This window comes from Manihot esculenta, chromosome 2, assembly GCF_001659605.2.
Source record: "Manihot esculenta cultivar AM560-2 chromosome 2, M.esculenta_v8, whole genome shotgun sequence".
NCBI lineage: Eukaryota > Viridiplantae > Streptophyta > Magnoliopsida > Malpighiales > Euphorbiaceae > Manihot > Manihot esculenta.
In genome coordinates, this window is record NC_035162.2 from 34,990,651 (window position 1) to 35,018,345 (window position 27,695).

Genomic DNA, 27,695 nt, shown 5'->3' on the forward strand with positions numbered 1-27,695 from the left:
ATATTGTTTGTTGGTGAAAGAGTTGAGAATATTTATCTTATTGACTTACAAGCTATGACTAACCAAGATATGAAGTGCTTTGTGTCTATTAGTGATAACTCTTGGATTTGGCATAGAAGGCTTTCTCATGCTAGTATGGATCTCCTCAAAAATTTGAGCAAAGATGAGCTAGTTGATGGTCTTCCAAAGATCAAATATGAAAAGGACAAAGTATGTGATGCATGTCAAATGGGTAAGCAAGTTAAGAGTTCCTTTAAAGCTATTAATAAGGTAATCTCTTCTAGACCTTTGCAACTCTTGCATATGGATTTATTTGGTCCAACTAGAGTAGCTAGTCTTGGTGGCATGCATTATGGGTTTGTTATAGTTGATGACTACTCTAGGTATACTTGGGTTGTGTTCCTTGCTCATAAGGATGATTGTTTTGATGCTTTTAAAAGTTTTACAAAGAAAGTTCAAAATGAAAAGGGTTTTCAAATTTCTTCTATAAGGAGTGATCATGGTAGAGAATTTGAAAATGAAAAATTTGAAACTTTTTGCAATAAGTTAGGGATCACTCATAATTTTTCATCTCCTAGGACTCCCCAACAAAATGGTGTTGTTGAAAGAAAAAATAGAACTCTTTTAGATATGGGGAGGACTATGCTAAGAGAGTATAATTTACCTACTTATTTTTGGGCGGAAGCCATAAATACGGCTTGTTATGTTTCAAATAGAGTTTTAATTAGACCTCTCCTAAATAAAACTCCTTATGAGCTTTGGAATGGAAGGAAACCTAGAGTTAGTTATTTTAGAGTTTTTGGTTGCAAATGCTTCATATTAAACAATAAGGATAATCTAGGCAAATTTGACTCCAAAACCGATGAAGGTATCTTCCTAGGATACTCTATTTCTAGTAAATCATATAGAGTATTCAATAAAAGAACCTTGATAGTTGAAGAATCAATGCATGTTGTTTTTGATGAATCTAATCCCTTTGCTTCTAGAAAGGAGGTATCTTGTGATGATGATCTTGTAGGTAACCTTGATGAGTTGACCATTGAAGATCCTCAATCTCATGGAGATCAATGTCAACCCAAGGAGGATTCAATAGATGCAAAGGAAGATGAAGTTGGACTTCAAGAGCAACAAATGCAAATTACACAAAGTCAAGGAGTCCAACATGACTTGCCAAAGGATTGGGCCTACAAGAAGGATCACCCCAAGGATCAAATAATTGGTGATACATCACAAGGGGTAACTACTAGATCCTCTCTTAGACATGTATGTAATAATATTGCATTCATATCTCATATAGAGCCTAAATCTATAGATGAGGCTATTGGTGATGAGAGTTGGGTTCTTGCTATGCAAGAAGAACTCAACCAATTTGAAAGGAACAAGGTTTGGACCTTAGTGTCTAGACCAAAACATCACCCCACCATAGGCACCAAATGGGTGTTTAGAAACAAGCTTGATGAAGATGGCAATATCATAAGGAACAAAGCTAGGTTAGTAGCTAAAGGCTATAACCAAGAGGAGGGCATAGACTATGATGAAACTTTTGCCCCCGTAGCTAGATTAGAAGCCATTAGAATCTTGCTTGCATATGCATCATACATGAATTTTAATCTCTTTCAAATGGATGTGAAAAGTGCCTTTTTAAATGGTTTTATTGAGGAGGAGGTTTATGTTGAGCAACCTCCGGGGTTTGAAAATCATGCCTTTCCAAATCATGTTTTTAAATTGTCTAAAGCTTTATATGGTTTAAAACAAGCTCCTAGAGCTTGGTATGAAAGACTAAGTAATTTTCTTTTGCAAAATGGTTTTTCAAAAGGCAAAGTGGATACAACTCTTTTTGTCAAAAATCATGAAAATGACATCCTTGTGGTACAAATATATGTTGATGATATTATATTTGGTGCTACTAATGTGTGCTTGTGTGAAGAGTTTTCAAAAGTTATGAAAAGCGAGTTTGAGATGAGCATGATGGGAGAACTCAAATTCTTCCTTGGGCTTCAAATCAAACAAGCTAAGGATGGCATCTTCATCAACCAAGCCAAATACACAAAGGAGCTAATCAAAAGGTTTGGAATGGAGAATTGCAAGCCAAGTAGAACTCCAATGAGCACAAACACCAAGCTTGACAAGGATGAAAAGGGTAAGCCTATTGATGAAAAGCTCTATAGAGGTATGATCGGAAGCCTTTTATATCTAACCGCATCTAGACCGGATATCATGTTTTCCGTATGTTTATGTGCACGCTTTCAATCATGTCCTAAAGAGTCTCATTTGCATGCCGTTAAACGCATTCTTAGATATTTACATGGCACATTGCATTTGGGGTTATGGTATCCTAGAAGTTCATCCTTAAGTTTATGTTCCTACTCGGATGCCGACTTTGCCGGAAGCATTCTTGATAGGAAGAGTACCTCGGGTACTTGTCAACTTCTAGGACAATCCCTTGTTTCTTGGTGTAGCAAGAAACAAAATTCGGTTGCACTATCAACTGCCGAAGCCGAATATGTGGCGGCGGGTCTTTGTTGTAGTCAAGTCCTTTGGATTAAACAACAATTAAGAGATTTTGAAGTATCTCTTGATCACATTCCTATTAAATGTGATAATACAAGTGCAATCAATCTAACCAAGAACCCCATTCAACATTCTAGAACTAAGCATATTGACATTAGACATCATTTCATTCGTGATCATGTGTTAAATGGTGATGTTGTTCTTGAGTTTGTGGATACAAACAACCAACTAGCTGATATTTTCACTAAACCTTTAAATGAAGAAAGATTTAACTTCATTAAAAGGGAATTGGGAATGCTAGATGGTGGTTGTTGAGTGTATATTTTTGAGTATTTTTAAAGCATGTCAAAATTGTTTGACATAGTTTTATTTCTTTTTAAACACAAAGGGGGAGGGGAAGCCCAAAAATTCCAGGTTCGGAGGCACTTTCGGCCCCCTAACCTTCAATTTCAAGGGCAATATGAAAAGCGGGAATTTTTTTTTTCTGTTTTCTTTTCTTTCTTTTCGGCCGCCTAACATTTTATTCGGCCGCCGAACATTATAAAGTTCGGCCGCCGAAGTTTATATTCGGCCTCCAAAACTTGCCCAAATTCGGCCGCTGAAGATTAGTTCGGCCGCCGAAACTGCGCATGCCTTAAAAGCCCCCGCGACAGCTCATCGTCTTCCTCGCGCGCCCTCTCCCTCTCGCTGAAGCTCTCTCTCTCTCCCCGACGCTCCCTTCGTCTCCCTCTCAAAAACCTGCCTTTTTGAGCCTCTTTTCCCCCCAAAACCTCCATTTTTCTTCCTTCTCTTCACTCAAACGCACAAAAACAGTTTCTTTTCTCCACAAAGAACCCATTTCAAGCTTTTTCCATTTGGGTAAGTTTTGTTTTCTCTCTCTATTTTTCTTTATTTTTGTTTATTATTTTCTGTTGATTTGATCTTTAGGGTTGTGATTTTATTATGTTTTGTTGATTTAGAATCTGCTGAGTATATTTTATATATATATATATGCTGTTGTTAGCTGGGTTGGGTTATTTGGTTTGTTTTGGTTTACAATTTTTTTGGTTTTGAATGTAGACATTTTTTTGTTAATTTGTTAGCTGGGTTATTTTGATGTATATTTATAAAAAAAAATTTCTGTTAAAATGTACATACTGATTAGCTGGGTTGTTGTGATTAGCTGTGTTATCTTATTAGCTGGGTTATTGATAGCTATGTTTATTTTTTTTTAAACTGCCTTTTTTTTTCTCTGTTCTGTTGCTCTCTGTTAGCTGAACAACAAGTAGCTGGTTATATACATATACTCTGCCTATTTTTGTTGTTAATCTCTGATTGGCTGGGTATATATATATATTTTTTGCTATCTTTATTATACATGTTAGCTGGGTTATTTGTTTATGGGCTGAGTCTTGTGGCTGTCTTGTGCTTTGTTGCTTATAGTTAATCTTGTTTCTCTTTTTGTTCATTTGCCTCTGTAGCTGTTGGTTGGGTAAAATGGGTAGAAAAACCACAGCCCGTAGACACCCGTACTTTAGAGGTCAGTCTAGTAGGCAGTCTGAGCCTCCTAGGTCCCCCTCTCCAGACCCTCCTACCTCTCCACCCTTTGAGTTTCCTGTTGTTAGTGAGGGTGATCCTGCTTTTCAGCCTTTTTCTCTCAGGTTTGTTCATCCTGGGAGAACAGTTCATCCCAACAGTGTTCAGTTTTTTCGTACTCAGGGTTTCCTACAGCCCTTCATTGTTCAGGGATGGGAGCACCTTCTTATCACTCCATCCGACACCCATCCTAGGATTGTTAGGGAGTTCTATGCAAACCTACACACCTTCACCCGTCACACTCCCCCTCACCTAGTCAGTTTTGTAAATGGTCAGAGGGTTTACCTCACTCCTGACATCATTGCTCGTCACCTAGGTATCCCCAACTCTGGGGCTGTTGTATCCACCACTCATAAGTGGATTACTGGTGAGGTCTCTTCCCTTCACCAGACTAGGGTCATTTCAGGAGACGTAGATCGTGAGGAGCCCTCTAGGCTTAAGGCCTGTGACCTCAACACTCTCCCCAAAGTTGTTCACCACATAGTCACCTATGAGATTCTCCCTAGATCGGGTCATAGGACTGCACTCTCCTACTCTGACATGTTTGTAGTGTCTTGTCTGCTAGAGGGTCGAGCCCTTAACCTGCCACATATTATGATTCACTCTATAGCAGACTCCCTTAGGCTGAGTCGAGGCTGTCTCCCCTTTGGTCGTCATCTTACTCTTCTTCTCCGAGCCCTAGGTGTTGACCCAGGTACCGAGTCGGCCTTACCTTTGTCTAGTGAGTACACCCCCTATACTGAGGCTACCCTCCACCACATGGGTTTGACTAGGAGAGGCAATGAATTTTATAATTCTAGGAGAGATTTTGCAGCTCGCAGAGCAGCACATGCAGCAGCACAGGCACATGATGGTTCTGATGAGGAGTCAGATGATGCTTCTCCTACTGATCTTGAGACAGAGCGAGCTCCCAGAGGCGATGCTAGTACTGGGCGGTCCACCGAGCAGGGTACATCTTCACGGACTGCATCTGATCTGTATGATGCCATGGGTCGTCTGGAGCTGCAGGTTGCTCAGATGTTTGATCGCCAGGCTCAGATGTCTGATCACCAGACTCAGATATCTGATCGCCAGACTCAGATATCTGATCGCCAGACTCAGATGGAGCAGCAGTTAGCACGACTTACAGACCAGCAGCAGACCCTGATAGAGCAGCAGAGCCAGATTTTGCACCTTCTTCAGCAGTCATCTGGAGTGCCACCTCCTCAGCCTCCTCAGTGATCTGTTTGTTTATTTGGTTACTTTTGTTTTCCCCTTTTGTTATTGTGATATATTTTTTTGATGATGCCAAAAGGGGGAGAGATGGTATTACTTATGTATACATTTGATATCTTTATGGATATTGGCTATTTTTATTTGACTCGTTTGGATTAAATATTTTTCTCTCTTGGTTTGTGGATATTGTGTGTATTCATTTGAGATGCATTTTTGTTGGGACTCATTCATTCATATAGGATCCATTACATCTCATAGCATTACATTGAGTCAAAACCTCCCTTATGTGCCTTCTCACTTTTTAAATATGGCATAAAGTATTTTTAACAGGGGGAGCACATTAAGGGGGAGAATTTTTTTTAAAATGCACACACTACACTTATGATTATTATCCTAATGTTTATCAATTGTTTGTCATCATCAAAAAGGGGGAGATTGTTGGACCTAAATGTCCTAATCCTTGTTTTGATGATTAATAAACAATTGGTGTGCTACTAATTATTTCCAAGAGTGTTTGTATTGAGCTTGCAGGTCCCTTATTGAAACAAATGATATTGCTTCAGTCACAAAAGTGAAAAGCGCCAATTTTGGAAGCATACTACAAGAAAGGGATCATAAAGTATTTTTATTTATCATGCTTGTCATTTTATTCATTGTGAATTTCAAGTAATTAATTGTGATGGCTCAAGGGCTCTTTCATTTCTAAAAGTTCTTTTAGATATGGCCATTTTTTTTTAAGTACTTGACTTTCAGGGACCAAAATGAAATTTTCCAAAAGAAGTGATTTTGAAATTATTTCTCATCAAAATGAAAGATCTAAAAATATAGGTTGCAAAAGTTCAAACGGTTTGAAAAAAGGATTTTTACAGCCTAAGTTATGATTTTTCAAAGATTTAAAGAATTATTTTTTGTCCCCCTAAAGTCATCTTTCGGCTTCCGAAAGTCAGGGACAGAAACGAAAGTCCCATATGTTCGGCCGCCGAACATTGACTTTCGGCCGCCGAAAGTGGGTTTTCAACCAGCCCCCTAAGTGTAACCTTCGGCTTCCGAAAGTGAGGGACAGAGACGAAAGTCCCATACTTTCAGCCGCCGAACATTTAACCTTCGGCCGCCGAAAGTGTGTTTTGGGTCTGCCTCCGAAGCTTAAAGTTTGGCTTCCGAAAGTGAGGAACAGAAACGAAAGTCCACCATGTTCGGCCGCCGAACATTGAGTTTAGGCCGCCGAAAGTTCAGTTTTAAAGGAATAGTTTCTTCGCCCCAAATGGTTCGGCCGCCGAACCCTAAGCTTAGGCCGCCGAACCTGAGTTTTTCTGGGTACGGTATAACGGTTATTGCTGAACATAAACGGCTCTATTTGCATTTAATGCACCCCCAACGGCCATATTTATGAATGAACTATAAATACAACTTGTTTTTGTTGTTGTGAGGTTACAACAACCAACTAAGCAAACATTTATTGAGATTACAGCATTTTTTCATTCTCTCTCTCTCAAAACCTTGAGCCAAAGCATTGATTTATTGAAAGCTTGTTCTGAGTTGTAATTGATTGGCTTCTCTGAGTAAGTAAAGGTTGATTGAGAGATTCTGTTGTTGTGAGTGTGGCATTGAGCAAAGAATTGCTCTTGAGTGGAAAAAGAGATTTGTAAAGAGCAAAGGCTTGCTCTAAGATTGTAAGGGTTTTGATCTTCACCCAAAGAAGATTTGATAGTGGAGTTGAACTCTCAAGTGGACCTTGAGGAGAGGACGTAGGCTTGGATAGCTGAACCTCTATAAATCTTTGTGTTGATTTTTCTCTTCCTCATTCTCTTCTAATTTCTTGTCTTTGCCATTAAATTTTTTATAAACCCAATTCACCCCCCCTCTTGGGTTGCCTCAAGGGACAACAAGTGGTATCAGAGCTAAGTCTCCCTTTCTTGAAGATATAATTATCTTGGAGTAAAGATCAAATGGTAGCCCTCAATTCTCAAGAAGGTCAATCGGTTGTGAGACCACCTTTCTTTGATGGAGAGCGTTTAGAGACTATTCATATAATGATGGAAGGACCTAAGGATAATCAGGAAAAATAAGTAGACCATAGATGTAATTATCGATCTGGTAAGTTGGGCAAGACCTAAAAATGACCGCTTGAAGGTCATTTACCTAGAGTCTTGTAAGTTAGCCAAACTAGATGGCCGAGTGATTTTCCACTCTTGAGATATTTGTAATAAGAGGAAATTTTATCAATAACAAGTTAACGAGATATTTTTTCATGTGTTGTGTTCTTTAGTAAGAAGAAACAATGGGATTACCTTCCTTAAAAAAGAATAAGGAGACAAGAAGAGACCATCCGAACGTGGGCCCCATTAAATAAGGCCATAAGGTGGGTTTCGCTAGGCCAGGTCACAAGGCGGGTTCTGCCGGACTATCCGAGTGTTGGTCTCACTAAACAAGGCCACAAGGCAGATTCCGCCAGGCCAAGTCACAAGGCGGGCTCTGCTAGACCATTCGGGCGTTGGTCCCACTAAATAAGGTCACAAGACAGGTTCCGTCAAGTCAGGTCACAAGGCAAGTTTCGCCAAGTTAGGTCACAAGGCGGGTTCTGCTAGACTATCCGGGCGTTAGTCCCACTAAATAAGGCCACAAGATGAGTTTCGCTAGACCATCTGGACGTTGGTCCTACTAAACAAAGGCCACAAATAAATTTCGCTAAGTTAGGTCACAAGGCAGATTCTACCAGACTATCCAGGCATTGGTCCCACTAAACAAAGCCACAATATGAATTTCACTAGATTAGGTCACAAGGCGAATTCTGCCAGACCTACCAGACTATCCATGCATTCTTCCTTGTGCGGTTAAAAAAAAAAATCAACAATTAAAAATCTTTGCTTGAAATTATAAAAATAATAATAATAAAACGCACAAGAAAGCTAAAAAGCAAAATGCCCGAAGCGAAAACAAGTTAAACTGCCACAAAATATTTCTTAAAAATAATGACCGGAGACTCCATTAAGAGGGGACAGTTTTCGAAATCGCCAGGAGAACAAACGATCTAAACTGAAAACAAACGTATTTCCCATTAATAAAGAGTATAATAAATAAACCCATTAACTAAGAGAAAACACTTCCTTAAAAATCAAATAGATCTGAGGAAAAGAAGCCCAACAATTGCTAAAAACAAAATCAACAAGTTTTGGTGGATAATCCATTTTAGTTTTGATGATAATTTTGATGACTTGAATTAATCCTTTTTTTAATAAAATTTATTATAAATCTAATTAATATCAAGTTACAATTAAATTAACTCATGTCAAGTATTTAATACACCCAAATTTAAATCTTATTTGATTAGAAATATGTTACTTTTTAAAAAATTTATTAGAAAATATAATATAAATATATTTAATATACAAATAAACTTTTCAGAATATAAAATTATTTTTAAATTATAAAAGATAATAATACCCGTATTATAATTTAAGTTATAATAAATTAAAAAATAAATTATTAAAATTTATAAAACTTAATTAGAAAAGGGCAATTTACTAAGTCATACCTAAATAATTTTTATTTCAAAGTTAACTTGAAGATGTAAGCCAAGCAAAGGATATTTGTTTGTACCAAACAATGCTTTAGAATATGAAAGACCCATTATTCTGACATCAATAATTTCAGAATAATTCAATTAATTTTTATAATAATTTTAAAAAAAATGAAAAAATCAATTTATTTAAATTAAAAAAAAATCAAGACATAAAACCTTACATAATTTTATAATAATTCATTTAAATTTTTTTATATAAAATAAATTATTTAATTAAGTAGTAACTGAAAAAATCTATCAAATATTAGATAGCTTCTCTCTGAATATATAATCTAAATTAATAAAAATACTCCATAATAAGAGTTTAAACTCAAGATTTTTAATTAATAAAAAAAAGACCCATCCATTCCATTTAAATCTTAGTTATTAAGTTATGAATTTGTAGGATCGAGCGTTTATCACCATGCCAAAAACTTAAGCATTAGCAGAGGTGCAACTCTAATTTCTTATAGCGTAGCAAGCCCAAGCGCCATGGGGCGAAGGGATCTGAGCAGGATGCTGGCCCACTTGGCCAATAGAATTAAATGAATTTTTATATTTGGATAATTGATTGAGGAAGTTATCAACTTTTATCATTTAAAATATTTTTCTTTTTTAATAAAAAACATTATAAATAATACATATTTAAAACACTTCATAACACATAATACATGTTTATAATACATAATATATATAATTAAAATTGGTGAGATATTTAATTTAGACTCTATTTGTTTCATGGAAAATATTTTTAAGAAAAATATTTTTCACAATTTTGTGTTTAGTGATTTCAAAAAAATTAATCAATAAAAAATATTTTCTTTCGTCAAAGGAAAGATCAAGTTATTTTAAGGAAAATGACTTCCTCCTTTTAAAATAGGAAGTCCATTTTTACATTTTGAGAATTTAATTAACACCTCTATATAAAATTTTGTTAATATATTTTATTTTTTAAATGAAATTTAAACAATGAAAAAAAAGTTATTTTGTTGGAAAATATTTTTCATGGAAAACATTTTTCAATATAAGTTATTTCGGCAAACAAATGAAGCCTTAATCGTCATATATGGTATCAACCAAAGTAAAAACAAAATCACTATAGCAAAAAGCATAGGCAAAGCAAGTAAAACAAACTAAAGTAAACTATAAAATCCCTCAAGACCGTAGGAAGCAGCATATGCACAGGCCCTAGAGCACTTGAGACCAATAGAGGCACTTGATCCTATGAAAAATATGACAGAGAGATGGCCAAACATACTTGATCATTCCACCACTGGCTTTCCCTCTTACAGGATCCTGCCATTCTTTGAACAGATCTTGGATAAGCTCTTGTCGATGGGCTTGAGCACAAACCAAACCAGCATACTTTGTAATCTCAGGCCAATCCTGAGAAACCACAACCTGCATTTCAATTTCAAAAACCTTTTGTCAGTTCAAATTGCAAAAGGCAAAAGGAAATTATAAAGAAATGTATTTTATTATAATTGAATGTAGCTTAGTATATCAATGAGCTAAATTACACAGCTTTAAATAAGTAGAAAAACAACCATAGTAGCAAATAAACAGGAGAAAATAACTGAACTAACTTAGGCAATCAAACTCATCACTCGCAGAATCATAACCACTTAGACACATTCAAAGGAAAACATATTTACAAAAATACACCTTATCACTCCAATGCTCTAGCACACGGCAATCACCTTATTACTCCAGAGGGATGAACACATCCTTATAACTCCTTAAGCTATTATCCCCCCTCAAACTTTGTCGGGGCTGAAGACAAAGTTTGTGTCGAAATTGAGCCAGGCGAGCTTTAGTCATTGACTTAGTAAATATGTCAGCCAGTTGGAAAGTGGATGGAATGTGCTTAGTGATTAAGACCCCTTGAGCAACTCGTTCTCTCACATAATGATAGTCCAAAGCTATGTGTTTGCTACGGGCATGAAGAACCGGATTAACAGTCAAATATAAAGCACTTAAGTTATCACCATAAAGTATAGGTGGATTACGTTGAGGAACTCGTAAATCATCCAACAGATATCCTAACCAAGTTAGCTCTGCGGCGGCATGAGCCATAGCTCGATACTCTGCTTCGGTGCTGGAACGGGCAACAGTAGTCTGTTTCTTGGCACACCAAGAAACAATATTAGACCCTAGAAAAGTGCAGTAACCAGTTGTGGAACGTCTTGTCATCTGACAGCCGGCCCAGTCTGCATCAGAAAAAGCAGAAAGAGCAAGTGACGTATCTGCTGTAAGAGAAAGACCTAAGTCAAGAGTGCCTTTTAAATAACGTAAAATACGGTGAACATATTTGAGGTGGGACATGTGAGGAGAGTGCATAAATTGGGAAACATAATTAACACTAACAGAAAGGTCTGGACGGGTAAGCGTGAGATACTGCAATGACCCTACAAGCACACGAAAATAACTTGGATCATCAACAGGTGTGTCAACGGATGTAGACACCGATTTTTGGACCAATGGCGTGGGCATAGGCTGGCATTCTAGCATTTGAGCACGCTCCAAAATGGAATAGGCATAATGAGTCTGGGATAAATGAAGTCCAGTGGTTGTGGATTGAACCTGAATGCCCAAGAAGTGATGTAAAGGACCAAGATCTTTCATAGAAAATTCTGAATTTAAAACCTGCAAAAATGACTGAACAAGAGTACTGGAAGAGCCTGTAAGAAGCATATCGTCAACATAAATTAGAAGAATTAAAGTACCAGCTGCCGAATGGAAAACAAATAGAGAAGGATCTGCAAGACTACAATAAAACCCATATTTCAGTAAAAAAAACACTCAGTCTATCAAACCAGGCACGCAGCGCCTGTTTCAATCCATAAAGAGCTCGTTGGAGCTTACAAACATAGGAAGGATTATTAGAATCAATCATTCCTGGTGGCTGTTCCATATAAATATTCTTAGAAATAAATCCATGCAAGAAAGCATTTTTCACATCTAACTGACGAATAGGCCAATGCCTGACCAACGCAATAGTTAAAACCAAACGAATTGTGCCCGGCTTAATAACAGGGGAAAACGTTTCAGTGTAATCTACACCGTCTAGTTGATGAAACCCTTTATCAACAAGACGGGCCTTTAACCTATCTAAAGTGCCATCTGGTTTCAACTTAGCTTTATACACCCATTTACACCCTATAACATGCAAATCAGATGTACGGGGAACCAAAGTCCAAGTCTTATTTCTAGTCAAGGCATTAAATTCATCAAGCATAGCAGTTTTCCAACCATTATGAGCAAGAGCATGTTTAACATTTTTTGGTTCAGGCGGAATAACAGAAGACATAGTAACATTCAAAGCATATCGTGGATTGGGTTTAACAATACCTGATTTTGAATGAGTAATCATAGAATGATTAGGTGCTATATCCTCAACATGCTCCTCAGGTACATTAATTTCAGCTAAAGAAGAATTACTTGCTCCTGCACTAACCGAATCACCTATGTGTAGAACCTCTAAAGATTGCTCTTGTTGTGCACTAGATTCAATCATGTGCTGATCCGTGATGGGTTGATCATGGAGCAACGGAGCGGCAACAGGAAGCTCCTCTGGTTCCTGGTCTTGAATCAACTCGGCTTCTGGTTGTTCTGCAAATACCTCAACTGCAGAAAACTGATAGGCTAGTACATCTGAAGTATAAGACAGAACGTGTTCTGTTAATTGGTGTTGAGATGTTGTAGATGAACCAGCTTCCTGAGCTGCTGCTGGTACAACAACAGTTTGGTCCGTTTGCAAGGGCTGTCCAGCAGACACAGCAGTGGCTGTTTGTTGAGCAACTAGTGGGTCAGCTGGTGACTGTAACACTACTGCTGACTGTGTGCCTGCTGCTGGCGGGGGCAGCACATCAGACTTTTCTTCACACGGCAAAATACCTGCTACATCAACAGCTGAAATAAATGGTGCACATTCCTGTAAACTAAGAGAAGAATCAGTTACAGTAGTTTGGGTATTTAAACCAGAACAATCAGGTAGCCAAGAATTCATAATTTTAAGAGCAAAGGATTTATCAAAAGATGACGACTTGAAAGGAAAAACTGCCTCATCAAAACTTACATGACGGCTTATGATAAATTTTTTAGTTCTAGGGTTAAAGCATTTATAACCTTTGTGTTTTTCACTGTAACCAACAAAAACACATAAGCAAGATTTTGGATCAAACTTATGACTTCTAGAATCCCAAATGTATGGAAAGCACTTCGAACCAAAGACCCGTAATGAACTATAATCAAAATGGAATCCATGTAGCATATAAAATGGTGTCTCATTGCCCAACACAGTAGTAGGTAACCTATTCAAAAGAAAGACAGCAGTTTGAAAAGCCTCTACCCACATACATAACGGCATATGGCTATGTTACATCATAGTTAAACCTAGTTCACGTATTACTCGATGTCGCCGTTCAACGGCACCTGTTTGTTCAGGAGTATATGGACATGAAATGTGATGTTTTATGCCATGTGCAAGAAAATGAGAAGACAAAGCATTATTAACAAACTCACCTCCTCCATCGGAATGAAAAACTTTAATTCGCTTCCCAAATTGTCGAAATATAAATTGTTCAAATGCTAAATAAGTAACAAAGAAATCATATTTCTTCTTTAAAGGAACTATCCAAGAATATTTTGAAAAGTCATCAACAAAACATGCATAAAACTTAAACTTAGAAAAAGAAATTACAGGGGCTAGTCCCCATAGATCACAATGAATCTTATCAAAACTAGATGAACTAGTATGTTCTGAAGAATTAAAAGGAAACTTACTCAATTTGCCTAACTGGCAACTATCACACAAAAACTTAGATTGCAATGAACCTTTTACATCAACTAGATTTTTATTAAATAAAACTGAAACTGCAGAAGCTTGTGGGTGTCCTAATCGTTGATGCCAAATCTCAGCGGTACCAGTCCTAAACCGATTCGAGAAATAAGCTATAGGTACTCCAGACAACGTATACAAATTACGCCTCCTTGGTCCTGTTAAGAGCACCTGTTCCGTTTCCCGATCCTTTACATTAACAGACACGTTAGAGAATTCACAGTTTACAGGATATTCATCAGTCAGTTGGCTAATGGATAACAAGTTCTGTTTTAAATCAGGAACAGATAACACATTAGAGATAGGCAAATTATATTTTTGGTTTAAACAGGCTGTACCTACACCATCAATTGGCAGGAAGGTACCATCCCCTATCGTAATCGAATCAGGTCCATCATACTTATCAATATTTTTTAGAAGAAGTTTGTTACCTGTCATGTGATCAGACGCGCCCGAATCAGCTACCCAGTCTGTTTCCACGACTCCATTGTTAAGCGTGAGAGCTGCAAGGGCTTGTGGAGGATCTTCACATTGTGCTTTAGATATCCACCAGCAGATTTTGGCTATATGCCCCTTTTTGCCACAGTATTGGCAAATTTCATCCTTATAAAGTTCCCGTTCAGCGGGAGTCATTCTTCGCTGACCAGGTGGTGGAGGGCGACGTTGAGAGGAGTATGATCCTCTGTTCTGACCTGTCCTCGAGTTTGTTGGGCCTGAAACCCCCGTCCATGAGAATCGAAATTGTTGCGTCGATTCGAACTGGAATTGGCTTGTTTCTGTTGATTACCATAAAAGGCAACATGCGCGATCTGGTCAAGCGCAGAATTCGACTGATTGGAGAACCAACTTCGCCTCTGATCCAGATTTTTTAATTGGGAAACCAGCTCGTTGTAACTTGGCCGTGGTGGTTTGAGCATGGTGGTGGTGAAGGTCTCATATTGCGGACCTAAACTTGTGAGAAGACAGAAGATCTTTTCATCGTCTGGAACTTCCCGATTGCAGCCAGATTATCACAAATCTCCTTAAACAAGCGTAAGTGCTCTGTGATTGTCTTATTTTCATCTTTTCGAAAATAAGTTAGCTGTTGGCGTAGGGTAAATACCCTTTCTTGTGAATCTTGTGCATAGGCCTCTTTTAATGCACTCCAAACAGCACACACAGTTTCTAGCCCAATGACAAGTCCCAGAGATTCTTCGCTAAGGGTTCCGTAGATCCACCCTCGAAGCAATCGGTCGGACTTTTGCCATGTCTTAAATTCATTTGACTGCTGTGGTTGATAATTTTCTGGAATTGGTGTTGGAGGAGGAGTGAATTTCTGATCTGCTGGAAATTCCGCCACTAAATGATCGGATAATTCTTGACTCTCAGCTAAACTCAACACCTATTCTCTCCAAAGTTGGTAATTGGTTTGTTTCAGCTTTAGTGTAACGAAATTCGCTACATTCAAGGTAGAAGAAGCCATGGTGAGTGGACAGAAAGAAAAGAAAAAAAAAAGTGATACTTTTGCTCTTTCTGGCTCTGATACCAAAAAAGAAATTATAAAAAAAATGTATTTAATTATAATTGAATGTAGCTCAATATATCAATGAGCTAAATTACACAGCTTTAAATAAGTAGAAAAACAACCATAGTAACAAATAAACAGGAGAAAATAACTGAACTAACTTAGGCAATCAAACTCATCACTCGCAGAATCATAACCACTTAGACACATTCAAAGTAAAACATATTTACAAAAATACACCTTATCACTCCAATTCTCTAGCACACGGCAATCACCTTATTACTCCAGAGGGATGAACACATCCTTATAACTCCTTAAGCTATTAAAGGCAAGATCAAATTCAGTGAATACAAGATAAGAGGCATTCAGAAGAGTGGAGAAAGATAGAATACAGCTGCAATAGATGGGCTTGAGTCTTCCCCAGGATGAGGATGGGTAACATCAGCACCAAAAATAAGTGGGCCGGTCGCTGACTAAAGGAATGCGCCTTGATATTGCATCAACAAGTACAGTATTTCTTCCTCCAACCTTCACATTTATCTTCAAAGCCACATTGGCCAAATACTGCTTACTCATTCTGAATACATGCTTTGTTAAACAACACTGAGAAACAAGGCCAAGATCTGTCTCACATATCCGTTTCAAATCACCTGCAGCAACACATAGGAATTGTGATGACCAGCAGATATCGTTTATCTACAGAAGATTAGATGAATGAAATCAACACTGAATCTACTGTGTCAACTCCTTACCATAAAGGGAACCATTATTATCAGGGAGAATTACAATAAGAAGGTCAAGTTCCTTGCCCTGGGGCTGAAGCTTTGTCATGGCATCATGATAACGAGTTTTCAAGACCTCCTCTACCTGCTCTGGACGACCACTGATTGGAGGAAGTACCGGCTCAGGATTAAAAGCCTTAATACAAGAAGCAATCCAAAGTTTAGAGAGAAACAACAGATTACATCCAACAAAATACTGGAAACAGAGACCTAAAGAAATCATGCAAGTTCCATACCATGCCTGATATGTGACACATTTGCGCAAGTTCATAACAAAATCCACGGGCTACACTGTCTTGAACATTCAGAGAAAAATTTACGCATATCCAATTGTTCACTGTTCCTCCATTAACCATTTTCTGCAGAAAAATGACAATAAATCAAAACATAGAGCATCCTGATTTTGCATGTTCAGAGAAGGGGTAGACACCCAAAAATGCAATAACCTTCATAAGCAATAACTCCTACCTACCTTATACCTTTATAAAAATAAAAATAAAAAAGAGGCATTCTTCCTTGTGCTCTCTAGAATAAGGTCAAACATCCTGACCCACATATTCCCTCTAACCTTTCCTTAATATATGATTCATCCTTTTCTTATATCCATGGAGTTAAAATCTTGCATTGTTTATCTACATCAATGTTAATTTTTATGGTTTTAGCTTTTGCTAACATGGAATGATGGTATTTTTTTTTTTACAGCATCTTAATGGAATGATGGTATTCTTTCAAAGTAGTGAAAGAAAACCATATGCATCTATTTAAGATCACAAAGTCTAAACAAAATTAGCTAGTAGTTTTAAGTTTTTAAGCAGCTATTGCGGTTACAAAAAAAAAAATCAACAATTAAAAATCTTTGCTTGAAATTATAAAAATAATAATAATAAAACTCACACGAAAGCTAAAAAGCAAAATGCCCAAAGCGAAAACAAGTTAAACTGCCACAAAATATTTCTTAAAAAAAATGACTGGAGACTCCAGTAAGAGGGGATAGTTTTCGAAATCGCCAGGAGAACAAATGATCTAAACTGAAAACAAACGTATTTCCCATTAATAAAGAGTAATAAATAAACCCATTAACTAAGAGTAAACACTTCCTTAAAAATCAGATAGATCTGAGGAAAAGAAGCCCAACAATTGCTAAAAACAAAATCAACAAGGAAAAAAATACAAAGTAGATCCATATTCTATAACCCAAAATCATGCAATGAATAGACAACAGTAAGAGAAACAACAAGTACCATTACGAAAAACCACCTTTACCCACCTGAAAACCGTTGTGGGAGAAACTTCTCCGGTAACCTTAGAGCAAAAAAGCAGAGGAAAATGGAAGTGTGAAAAGTCCACTCTGAGAGAGACCTAAGCCCCCTATAGAGAAGTTGTTGGCAGTGAAATAAAAGAAATGAAAATTTTTCAGCAATATCAAATTCGCACTCTGCTTATAAAAGAGTGGTAGGTGTTTCAAAATGACGAGTCCGTCCCAATTCCCACTACATTATGGAATAAAAATCAATTTTTTTAAATTACAAAAAATCAAGACATAAAACCATACATAATTTTATAATAATTCATTTAATTTTTTTATATAAAATAAATTATTTAATTAAATAGTAAATGAAAAAATCTATCAAATATTAGATACCATATTAGCTTCTCTCACACTATATAATGTGAATTAATAAAAATACTCCAACCATTTAAATCTTAGTTATTAAGTTATGAATTAAATCAATTTTTATATTTGAATAATTGATTGAGGAAGTTATCAACTTTTATCATTTAAAATATTTTTCTTTTTTTAATAATACATATTTAAAACACATCATAACTTAATAACTAAGATTTAAATGAAAAATACATAATATATATATATATATATATATATATATATATATAATTAAAATTGGTGAGATATTTTCTTGTAAATGAATAGTGCAATTTCAATTAGACATTTTGAGCACATTTTGGTCTTTTAACTTTGGTTAAAAAGGTTCTCTTTTTTCTCTAGCTTATCTGTTATCTCTTGGAATTTTTATTTTTAGGATGTTTGTGAGAGAGTTTCTTATGTTTGTGCTGAATTATAAATAGATTATATGCTGTATAAGTGATATACAATATAAATTAGAGGTGTTCCTTTAATGTAGATACTCATTAGGGATGACAATGATTCGGTATTTACGGGTATCCGATCCGACTGAATTTTAATAGAGTGGATTTGAATATTTATGGTAGAAGGAAGCTTTGAAAAGCCAAAGAAAAGGTCTATGGTAGAAGAAAGAATCAGTACTGCTGAGAGTCAACAGAAGAGTTATGTAGAGTTTTAGAAAGGAGAAGAGTTTTTTTCAGAATATGCGGTAGAAGCTTGTCAGGGTTTGAGAGAAGGTTGTGGTGTTGCTGGAGGTGTCTCCCGAATAGAGAGTGTTTTGCTAGAGGAAGAAGGGTAAACTAACTTTAAGATACATCAGACCCTTTGAAATCCTGTAAAGGATTGGGAATGTATCCTACGAGTTAAATTTACCTACTTCAATGGAGGAGATCCATCTGGGTTCCATGTTCCCATGTTATGTGAGTTCGTGTCGGATCCAAGTGAGGTTCTTAAGGAACCAGAGGTGGAGATCTCAGGGGATCTCACCTATGTTGAGCAGCTAGTACGGATCTTAGACACGCAGGTTAGAGAGTAGTGGAACAAGGATGCCCCGATGGTAAAGGTCCCTTGGAATCACCCCAGTAGGAAAGGTGTTTTTGGGAGACCGGGAGTTTATACTCCAGCAGTACCATGTTTTCTTTTAGGGTTGGAGTTTATGTGTTTATGTCTATGCTATGTGTATGCTTGCGTTATGGTTGTGTTATGTTTTCCCTGCATGTGTTAGTTGAGGAACATTCGGGGATGAATGTTCTTAAGGGGGGGAGAATGTAATATCCGACTAGATCACGGCATCGGAATTCCAACTTTCCGTTGGAATCTGGAAATCCCGGATGTCGAAGCCTTCTAGAAGGGTAAAGTAAAGGTTTTCTAAAATGTTTTTACATGTTTTATGTTTATGATCAAGGAAATTTGAGTTTTGAAAAGGAAAGGGCCAAGGAGGTTTTGCCAGGTTCGGCCGCCGAAAGTGAGGTTCGGCCGCCGAAAATGGCTGGGTTTTGCTGCCCCCGAACTCCAAGTTCGGCCGTCGAACGTTGCATGGTTTCGCATGCAGTTTTGGCCGCCGAAGGAGAGGCGGTTGGCCACCTATAAAAGCCCTTTGACTGGAGATGGAGGGTGTTTTTGCTCTCCTTTTGGTCAAGGGTATGCTCTTATCCTCCTTTGGTTGATTTTTACCTTGATCTTCAAATCATGCAAGTTTTATGAGTTTTTGACTTGGATTTTGAAGTTTTGGAGCAAAGGAAGACAAGGTTGAGGGATTTGGAGACTTTGGATCTCTTTCCTTCACAAGCCCTGAGTTAGGACCATCAAGCCTCTAGATCTTCAAGAGGTAAGCATGGATCTTCACCTTCCTTTGTAATTAAAGTATGTTTTGAAGGGTTTTAAGTGAGTTTTGCTTGGGTTTTGCATGGTTTGCATGGATAGGGTTTATGTTGATCATAAGCCATATGTGTTGTTTTTGGGGTTTTGAGTAAGTTCTAAGCCCCTATATGCATGAGGGAGTGTATATGTTGGTGTTTGTGTGTTTGTTGTTAAGTTATGCATGTTTTGGAGAGGTTTTGGAGGCTGGAGATGTGAGGTTGGATCGAGTTCTGCCTTCTGGGAGAACTCAAGTTCGGCCGCCGAAGCAAGGTTCGGCCGCCGAACCCCTTGAGGAGGTGGTTTCGGCTGCCTAAAGTCACCCCCGAAAGTTGAGACTTTCGTCTCTGGAGGGGAGTTTCGGCCGCCGAAGGTGCCGCCGAACATTCATGAATTTCGTCTCTGGAGAGGACTTTCGGCCGCCGAACTTGCCGCCGAAAGTGTCCTGTCCAGTCTTTTCATGAGTGTTTTGCATGCATGTTTGGTGATGTTTAGAGGGGTGTTTGGGGAGATGTTTAGAGTCGTGTTAAGAGTATGTTTGGTCCCTCATTTGATGTCCATCTGTATAGGATCAAACCTGAGAGACCGAGGTGTTCAGCAGTGAGCTAGTTGCTCCAGAGTCAGAGGTCAGTAGAGCGTCAGCCAGAGGTGAGTGGAACTAGACCCTATGATTTTAAATTAAATGTTTTAAGCATGTTCACACATCATGAATACCATGTATATGTAATAGGTTGTTTGCATTAGAATCCACGAATATGTTGCATTGCATTATGTAATGATGATGATGTGGATGGATTCTGAATGATCCTTTAGCCCTCTCTATGATATGGTAATACAGTACATGAGATGACAAGATATGATATGACACGAGATGTTATAAGATAGAAAGACCAGATAAGGCCGTAGTGCTCCTGGCATTGTGTCATATATGTATAAGTGAGGATCAGGTGAGGCCTCATCGCCCCTAATCCAGTTGGACTGGGAGAAAAGACCAGGTGAGGCCTCATCGCCCCTGGCATAGTTGGACATATTATGATATGTTTGACAGGTAGTCTTGAGGAGCCCCGTTGAGGGCCAGACATCTAGTAGATATATAGAGCGCTATTGGTGACAGCTCCATCCTTGATGTGGCTTGTTTGAGCTATGACGCATTCCATGAGAGCATATGTTTTAATAAACTGTTTTATGGTTCTACTCACTGGGCTTTTTAGCTCATCCCTCTCCCCTAACCCAGTTTTGTAGGGTCAGAGTCAGCTATAGGAAGTCTGAGTCAGCAGAGTCATGAGTACAAGTGGGCTATGGTTATGTGCATGTAATAGAGTAGTGGACATGATGTATATTAAAGGATTGGTATGTAAAGTAATGTTATGTATAGATATGTAATGTCATGTAATAGATAGAATGTGCTTTGCCCTAGTGTATGATTAAATCCCTTTGTACATGGATCCTGTTTTACGTTTCTTGATGAGAAATGTGTTGAACCAGGTTTAACGTATGGTTTGTTTATGAGTTTCCAGTGAATGAGTTAAGGGAAGAAAGGGTTTCAATCCCTTGACCCAAAGTAGACAGTATTCACTGGAGTAGGCCCTGAGGGCCGTCTCAGATTAGTATATCTGAGTGTATGCTTAGGTTAAACCTGGTAGTTGACAGAAAAGTTTTGCAGTTTTGTGTTCATGTTTGATCATGTATGGGATTTATCAGGTACACAAAGTTCAGGATAGGCTTGCTACGGGTCCCAGCGGCCTTAAGCCGATCTGGATCCTAGCGCCAGTAGCGGTTCGGGCCGTTACAAAAGGGGTACCGGTTTTCGGGCTGTTACAAATAGCATGCAATAGCAAGTGACCAAGCCGCATGCAATAGTGAGATGAGATGCGAGTAGTAAATAACAACGATTAACGGGAGATGCAAGCATAGGCAACAGTGAGCCGTGGCAATTTTAATTTTTGATAATTTTGATTTTATCTATTTTGATTTTTATTAGATTTGTTGTATTTGAATCCTGAATCCATTGAAATTTTTTTATTTGTGGAGATGGAGTTTCAGATGTTCAGTTTATTACTTTGATGTATGAATGGATTTTGTTACTTTGATGTTGTTTGTTTGATTATTTAAGAGAGATACCTCTTATTTTATGGAATTAAATTTTAAGAACTAAAGAGTTGAGTTCTAAAAAGAATAGTTTGGTCAGCTGTCTTTTCACTAAAAAGTATTTTTACGAAGAGACTTTATATTTTGACATAATTAAACTTCTAAAACTAAAATATTAAATTATAAAAATAAAGAGATAAATCTTTTAATTATGCTGTATCGATAACAAAAAAAGTAAATTTCCTTTTTTTATAATATATTATACCTTCAAAATATTAGTAGAGCTAGCAATTTTATACCCAACATAAAATTAAATAAGTATAAATTGGCAAATTTATTTATCACACATTAAATTATAGGTTTAATTAGATTGACTCGTTTAATTTGATTAGATATGCAATAATCTATTTATTTAAGTGAATTAATAAATTAATTTGTTATATATTGACCCATTTAAAATTGTCATTATCTGTTTATTTAATTGAGTTTCATTTAATTTATAACTAATTTTTGTATAGCTTAATTATATTTTAAAAAAAATTATTATTTACTTTTTATATTAGAAAGAACTTATTAATTGGTCATTCGATTTTAAAAAATCAAAAAGTTTGCTAGTATTTATCTATGTTAATTTTATTCGTTAAATGTTTTCATACAAAAGACATTTTAAATTATTTTATAATATTTAATATACTTTGGGACTGTTCATAATTTATTTTAAATTATTATTATGTAGCATTGCATATATAAATGTGTTAATATATTTTGTTTTTTAAATTAAAATTAAACAATAAAAAATAAATTATTTTATTGTTAAATTTTTTTCATAAAAAATACTTTGATAAATTTTTTTCATTAAAAATATTTTCCACATAAAATATATTTTATATGAAAAATATTTTACAAGATATAAGTTATTTTTTGTAAATAAATAAAATTTTAAGAGAATTTTTTTTGTCACGGTCAAAGGATAAAATTCCTACCTTATTATTTTTTTTTATTCTGAATTTTCTAGTTAGTATATAATTAGATTAAAATTAGTCTTACACTCCATTTATATGTGAAAATTAACTTGCATTTGTAAAATATTTTTCCTGAAAAATATTTTCTATGCAAAATGCTTTCCCTGAAAAATATTTTCCAACAATATAATTTATTTTTCATTATTTAATCTTAATTTAAAAAATAAAATCTATTAATAAATTTATATATGAAAATCTTAATAAAGATGTCAAGATATGGAAAATGACTTATTTTTTAGAAAATATTTTTTATTAATTAAATTTTTTGAGTGTTTCAAACACAAGAAAATAAGAAAAATATTTTCCTAAAAAAGTATTTTATATGAAATAAATATAGTCTTACATTATCAATTTTCTATTATAAAACTGTCATTAATTCCAATTCCTGGATTAGGCGTAAAATGTATTTTGAAGGGAAAAAGACTAAAAAATTTATAAAAACATCATTGTTGGTGATAGTGGACTATATTTATAAGAATATGAAATTATTTAAATAATAAAGAGTGAGTAGAATATTGTATCTACTAAAATCGAAAATTTAAATATTAAAATATTTATAAATCTGATTATTATTTGGACTATTAATAATAATGATCATAAAATTAAAATAAAAAAAATAAAAAAATAAAATTAAACAAGTAGAATTTGTGAAACAATTAATATTAAATATTAGAGTACCTTCATTTCACTTGAACCTTATTTAATTAATTTATTTGATTAATAATATAATTTTAATTATCAAATTTAGAGTAAATAATCTTAAGGTAATGGATATCTCTTAAGTAAGACTAAATTAATTAACTAAAAATTATTACATATCCATCAATAATCTGATAATACTTTAATTAATTTCTCAAACACTATGATTATTTTATATAAAACACTATAAGTCAAATTTTCATTTCCAATCCAATCAATATTCATGTGATATTCAATTTTCAATTCAGTTCTAAAACGTCCTCTACTACTATTAATTTTAGAATAAAATCATTCAAGTATTCCGTAGATACTTAAAAAGTATTAATTTCAAGAAATGAATAATAAATAGATATAGAAAATCCACTAAAGCTATCACCACAAAAAAACAGACTATCAGCAATGGATTTAGCGACGGAAATTACTTCCGTCGGAAAAAATTGGAAAGGAATATCCAAAAGCTCACCCAAATCAGAAGTATACAAATTGCGGAAAAAATTGATGGCCATACCTTTAAGAACCGACGGATCAGTAACAACCTCCCCCAAATCATTCTTTAAAGCAGAAATACAGAATTTTTTCCGTTTGATAGTAGCTGCTAGATGATAGAAATGAGTATTCCGTTCGCCGTTCGCTATCCATTCCTCTTTTGATTTCTGAAACCAGTACATCTCCTCTTGGCGTAGAATCTCTTCCAATCTGCGTTTCAATTTAAATTCAAGCTTTACAAGGCTCCTTGACCGGCTTTCAGCAAGATCTCTCTGAACACCACCTAACCTGCGTAAAAGCCTTCTCTTGTTATCAAAGATATTACCGAACTGAGTCCTATTCCACTCTCCAAGATGAATTTTTAATGTGCTCAGATTATGAATTACGGAACGATTTGGATCCCAAGAGCATGCAACTACTTGATCAAACTGAGCATGTAGCGTCCAAGCTGTTAAAAATCGAAAAGGACGAACTTCAAAAGCTAGAACCCCTTGACATTTAATCACAATTGGAACATGATCTGAATGCAATTTAGGTGGATGTTCAACAATAGCATCAACATAATCCAGTATCCAATCAGTAGATACAAAACATCGATTGTAACGACCCGAAAATCGGACCGCTACCGGCGCTAGGATCCGGGTCGGCTTTGTAATACCCGGCTAGAGTCCGGCATCGGATTTCCTGTAGTCCGGTGGAATCTCGGATGTCGGAACCCTCTAGAAGGGTCATACATATGTTTTCGAAGGTATTTTAACATGTTTTCATGTGTTAAATTGTTAAAGGAAAAGAGTTTTTGAATGAAAAGCAATAAGGGAGAAATGCTAATGTTCGGCCGCCGAAGGTCACTTTCGGTCGCCGAACCTTGCATGGTTTCGGAGTCACGTTCGGCTGCCGAAGGTGGTCTGGCCAGCCACCTATAAAAGGGCCAAGGGTCGGTGGAAGGAGGTTATTTCTCCTCCACTTGCAGCCAGAGGTGAGTTCCAGCCTCTCCCACGTTGACTTTCATGTTTTCCATGATTTTCATCAAAGCTTTCAAGGGTTTTAAGAGTTTTGGTGATTTTTGAAGGTTTTGAGCAAAAGAAGCAAGTTTTGAAGTTTGGAGCTTTGGAAGAGATTTTCTTCATATCTCCATGTTAGGATCCTTCATCCTCAAGTTCTTTAAGAGGTAAGTGAAGATCCTGAGCTTCTTTGATGAGTTTTAAAGGTTTTATGAAGTTTGTATGGGTAGTATGCATGTTTAGGTTTAGGTGAGGTTTTTGGTGATTTGTGGTGTTCAAACATGTTCAGGTGTTATGTGCTATGTTTGTTTGGGGTTTTAGGGTAGTTTTAGACCCCTTTGGGCATATATATATGTGTATGTGCTAGTTGGGAGTAGTTGATATGCATGTTGTAGGTTTTTGGGCAAAGTTTGCATGAAACAGAGCAAGGTTCTGTCCCCTGGACAAAACCAGGTTCGGCCGCCGAACATACTTGGAGGCAGTTTCGGCTGCCAAAGCTTGCCCCCGAAAGCTAAGCTTTCGGTTTAGAAAGAGACTTTCGGCCGCCGAAAGAGGGAGTTCGGCCGCCGAAAGTATGTGAGTTTCGTCTCTGGACGAGACCTTCGGCCGCCGAAGGTGCCACCGAACATGCATGAGTTTCGTCTCTGGAGAGGGGTTTCGGCCGCCGAACCTGCCGCCGAAAGTGCCCTGTCCAGCCTTCTTTTGCATATTTTCTGTGAATGTTTTAGGATGGTTTAGAAGGGTTTTGGGGAGTTTCTTAGAAATGTTCTTGAGTGAGTTTGGTCCCTCATTTGAGTCCACCTGTGTAGGTACGGACCAGAGGAATCAGGGAGGTCAGCAGTGAGTCCAGTTTTAGAACCTGCAGAGTCAGTTCAGAGTCAACCTGAGGTGAGTGGAACTGAACTTCGTATTTAATATGAGAACCGAGTATTTTATCATGCTTCATGCATCATGACTATGCTATAGGCTGAGTGCATTAGTGTACACGAAGATGCTGCATTGCATTTATCCTTGATTCTATGACTGTATGGACATAGTAAGGATGCAATAGCCCTCAGAGGAAAGACCTGGAACAGCCCTACGGGGACCAGGCATAAAGACCTGGAACAGCCCTACGGGGACCAGGCACAAAGACCTGGAACAGCCCTACGGGGACCAGGCATATGATATAGAGGGAGTGTTGATCCGTCCATGCTGAGATGTGATTACTTGTGATGTGATACATTGCATGAGAGCATGTTTTGTCACCTGTTCTTTATTACTGTTCTACTCACTGGGCTATAGTAGCTCATCCCTCTCCCCTAACTCCAGTTGTGCAGGTTCAGAGGTCAGAGGGAGGTCAGCAGGGTACAGGAAGAGTACTTTTGTAATAGCTAGTGTGGACATGTAAATGTATAGAGCTAGTGTATTTGTACATGTACAGTGTATAGAATGGGGCTTGACTTATAAGAGTTGTAATCCCTTTGTGGAGTCACATGATCAGTTTATGTATGTTTATATATTGTTGTATGTTTATGAGAAAACCAGGCTTAACATTATGAGTTTTATTCGCCTAGAGCAATGAGGAGCTCTAGTAGGGATTAGTAGAAAACAGAGATAGTGCATGCACAGGTTAAGCCTTGGAATGAAGAAAAGTTTTATGTTTTTACAGAAAATGTATGATCATGTATGGGATTTTACAGGTACACAGACAGGATAGCAGGCTTACTATGGGTCCCGGCGACCTTAAGTCGATCTGGATCCTAGTGCCGGTGGCAGTTCGATTTCCGGGCTGTTACAGGCTTAAGGCCGCCAAGACCCGTAGCAAGCCTGATATACAACCTGAAAACCTGTTTAATCCCATACATGATCAACAACATACATAAAAATTAAAACTTTTCTTTCATACATCCAACTCAACCTGAACATACTCATAATCATGACCCCTCTGTGGGATCTCATCACTGCCCCAATGAGCGATACATCATAAGATGAGTTGGCTTTCATGAACATTATAAAACATTTATGATCATGTAATAAAAGGGATACCTCATACACAATGTCAAGCACAATGTCTAATCCTCAATATCATTACATGACTGAAACTGTACTTTTACATAACATTAATACATTTATCATGTCCACACTATCTATTACATACACAAGACTTCATTACTCTTGTAAACCTCCTGGTCTACCCTGTACCTGCAAACCTAGGGAATTTGGGAGAGGGGTGAGCTACTAGAGCCCAGTGAGCAGAATAATAAAATATTTAAAACATATGAGAAACATGGAATGCATCATATCACAGCTAATCACATCAAGGATGTACTTGTCACCAATAGCCCTCTACATGGTCCAACTGTGCCAGAACGTAGAATGGGTCATGGTCTTTCCCTTACATATCATAACATAACAGTGTCCAACTGTGCCAGAACGTAGAATGGGTCCTGGTCTTTCCCTTACATAGTGCCAGCGAACGTAGAATGGGTCCCACTGGTCTTACATTCCGTACCGTACATATCGCATCGTCATATTATAGATCGAGGGCTATGGATCATCCAACATTCATCCACATCAACATTTAACATATGCAATGCACATATTCGTGAATTCTAATGCAAGCAACCTAATTCATCACATGGCATTCATGATGCATAAAACATGCTAAAAAGTCCATTATTTGCTTTAAAACATAATAAGTTATTCCACTCACCTCTGGATAGCTCTAACCAGACACTGGGGCAACAGACTCACTGTTGGGGTCCTCGGTTCCTCGGGTCCGAACCTACACAGGTGGACTCAAATGAGGGACCAAACATACATGAACATAACTCTAAACTATTACCCAAAAACCCCCTAAAACATCATGGAATAATCATAGAAAAACATGCAAGAAAGGGCTGGACAGGGCACTTTCGGCAGCAGGTTC

The 27,695-nt window shown here is 36.9% G+C and overlaps 1 protein-coding gene across 1 annotated transcript; it reads right to left on the reverse strand.

Annotated features, from left to right (window-relative positions):
- Positions 1–15,344: 15,344 nt before the first annotated feature.
- On the reverse strand, positions 15,345–17,692 carry LOC122722129 (protein argonaute 1-like). The gene is made up of 4 exons (XM_043952036.1): positions 17,254–17,692; positions 16,223–16,345; positions 15,957–16,122; positions 15,345–15,854 (listed from the first exon to the last, which is right to left on the reverse strand). The coding sequence occupies exons 2-4, from the start codon at positions 16,340–16,342 to the stop codon at positions 15,646–15,648; spliced, it is 495 nt and encodes a 164-aa protein (XP_043807971.1). The 5' UTR covers positions 16,343–16,345; positions 17,254–17,692; the 3' UTR covers positions 15,345–15,645.
- Between the last annotated feature and the right edge of the window lie 10,003 nt (positions 17,693–27,695).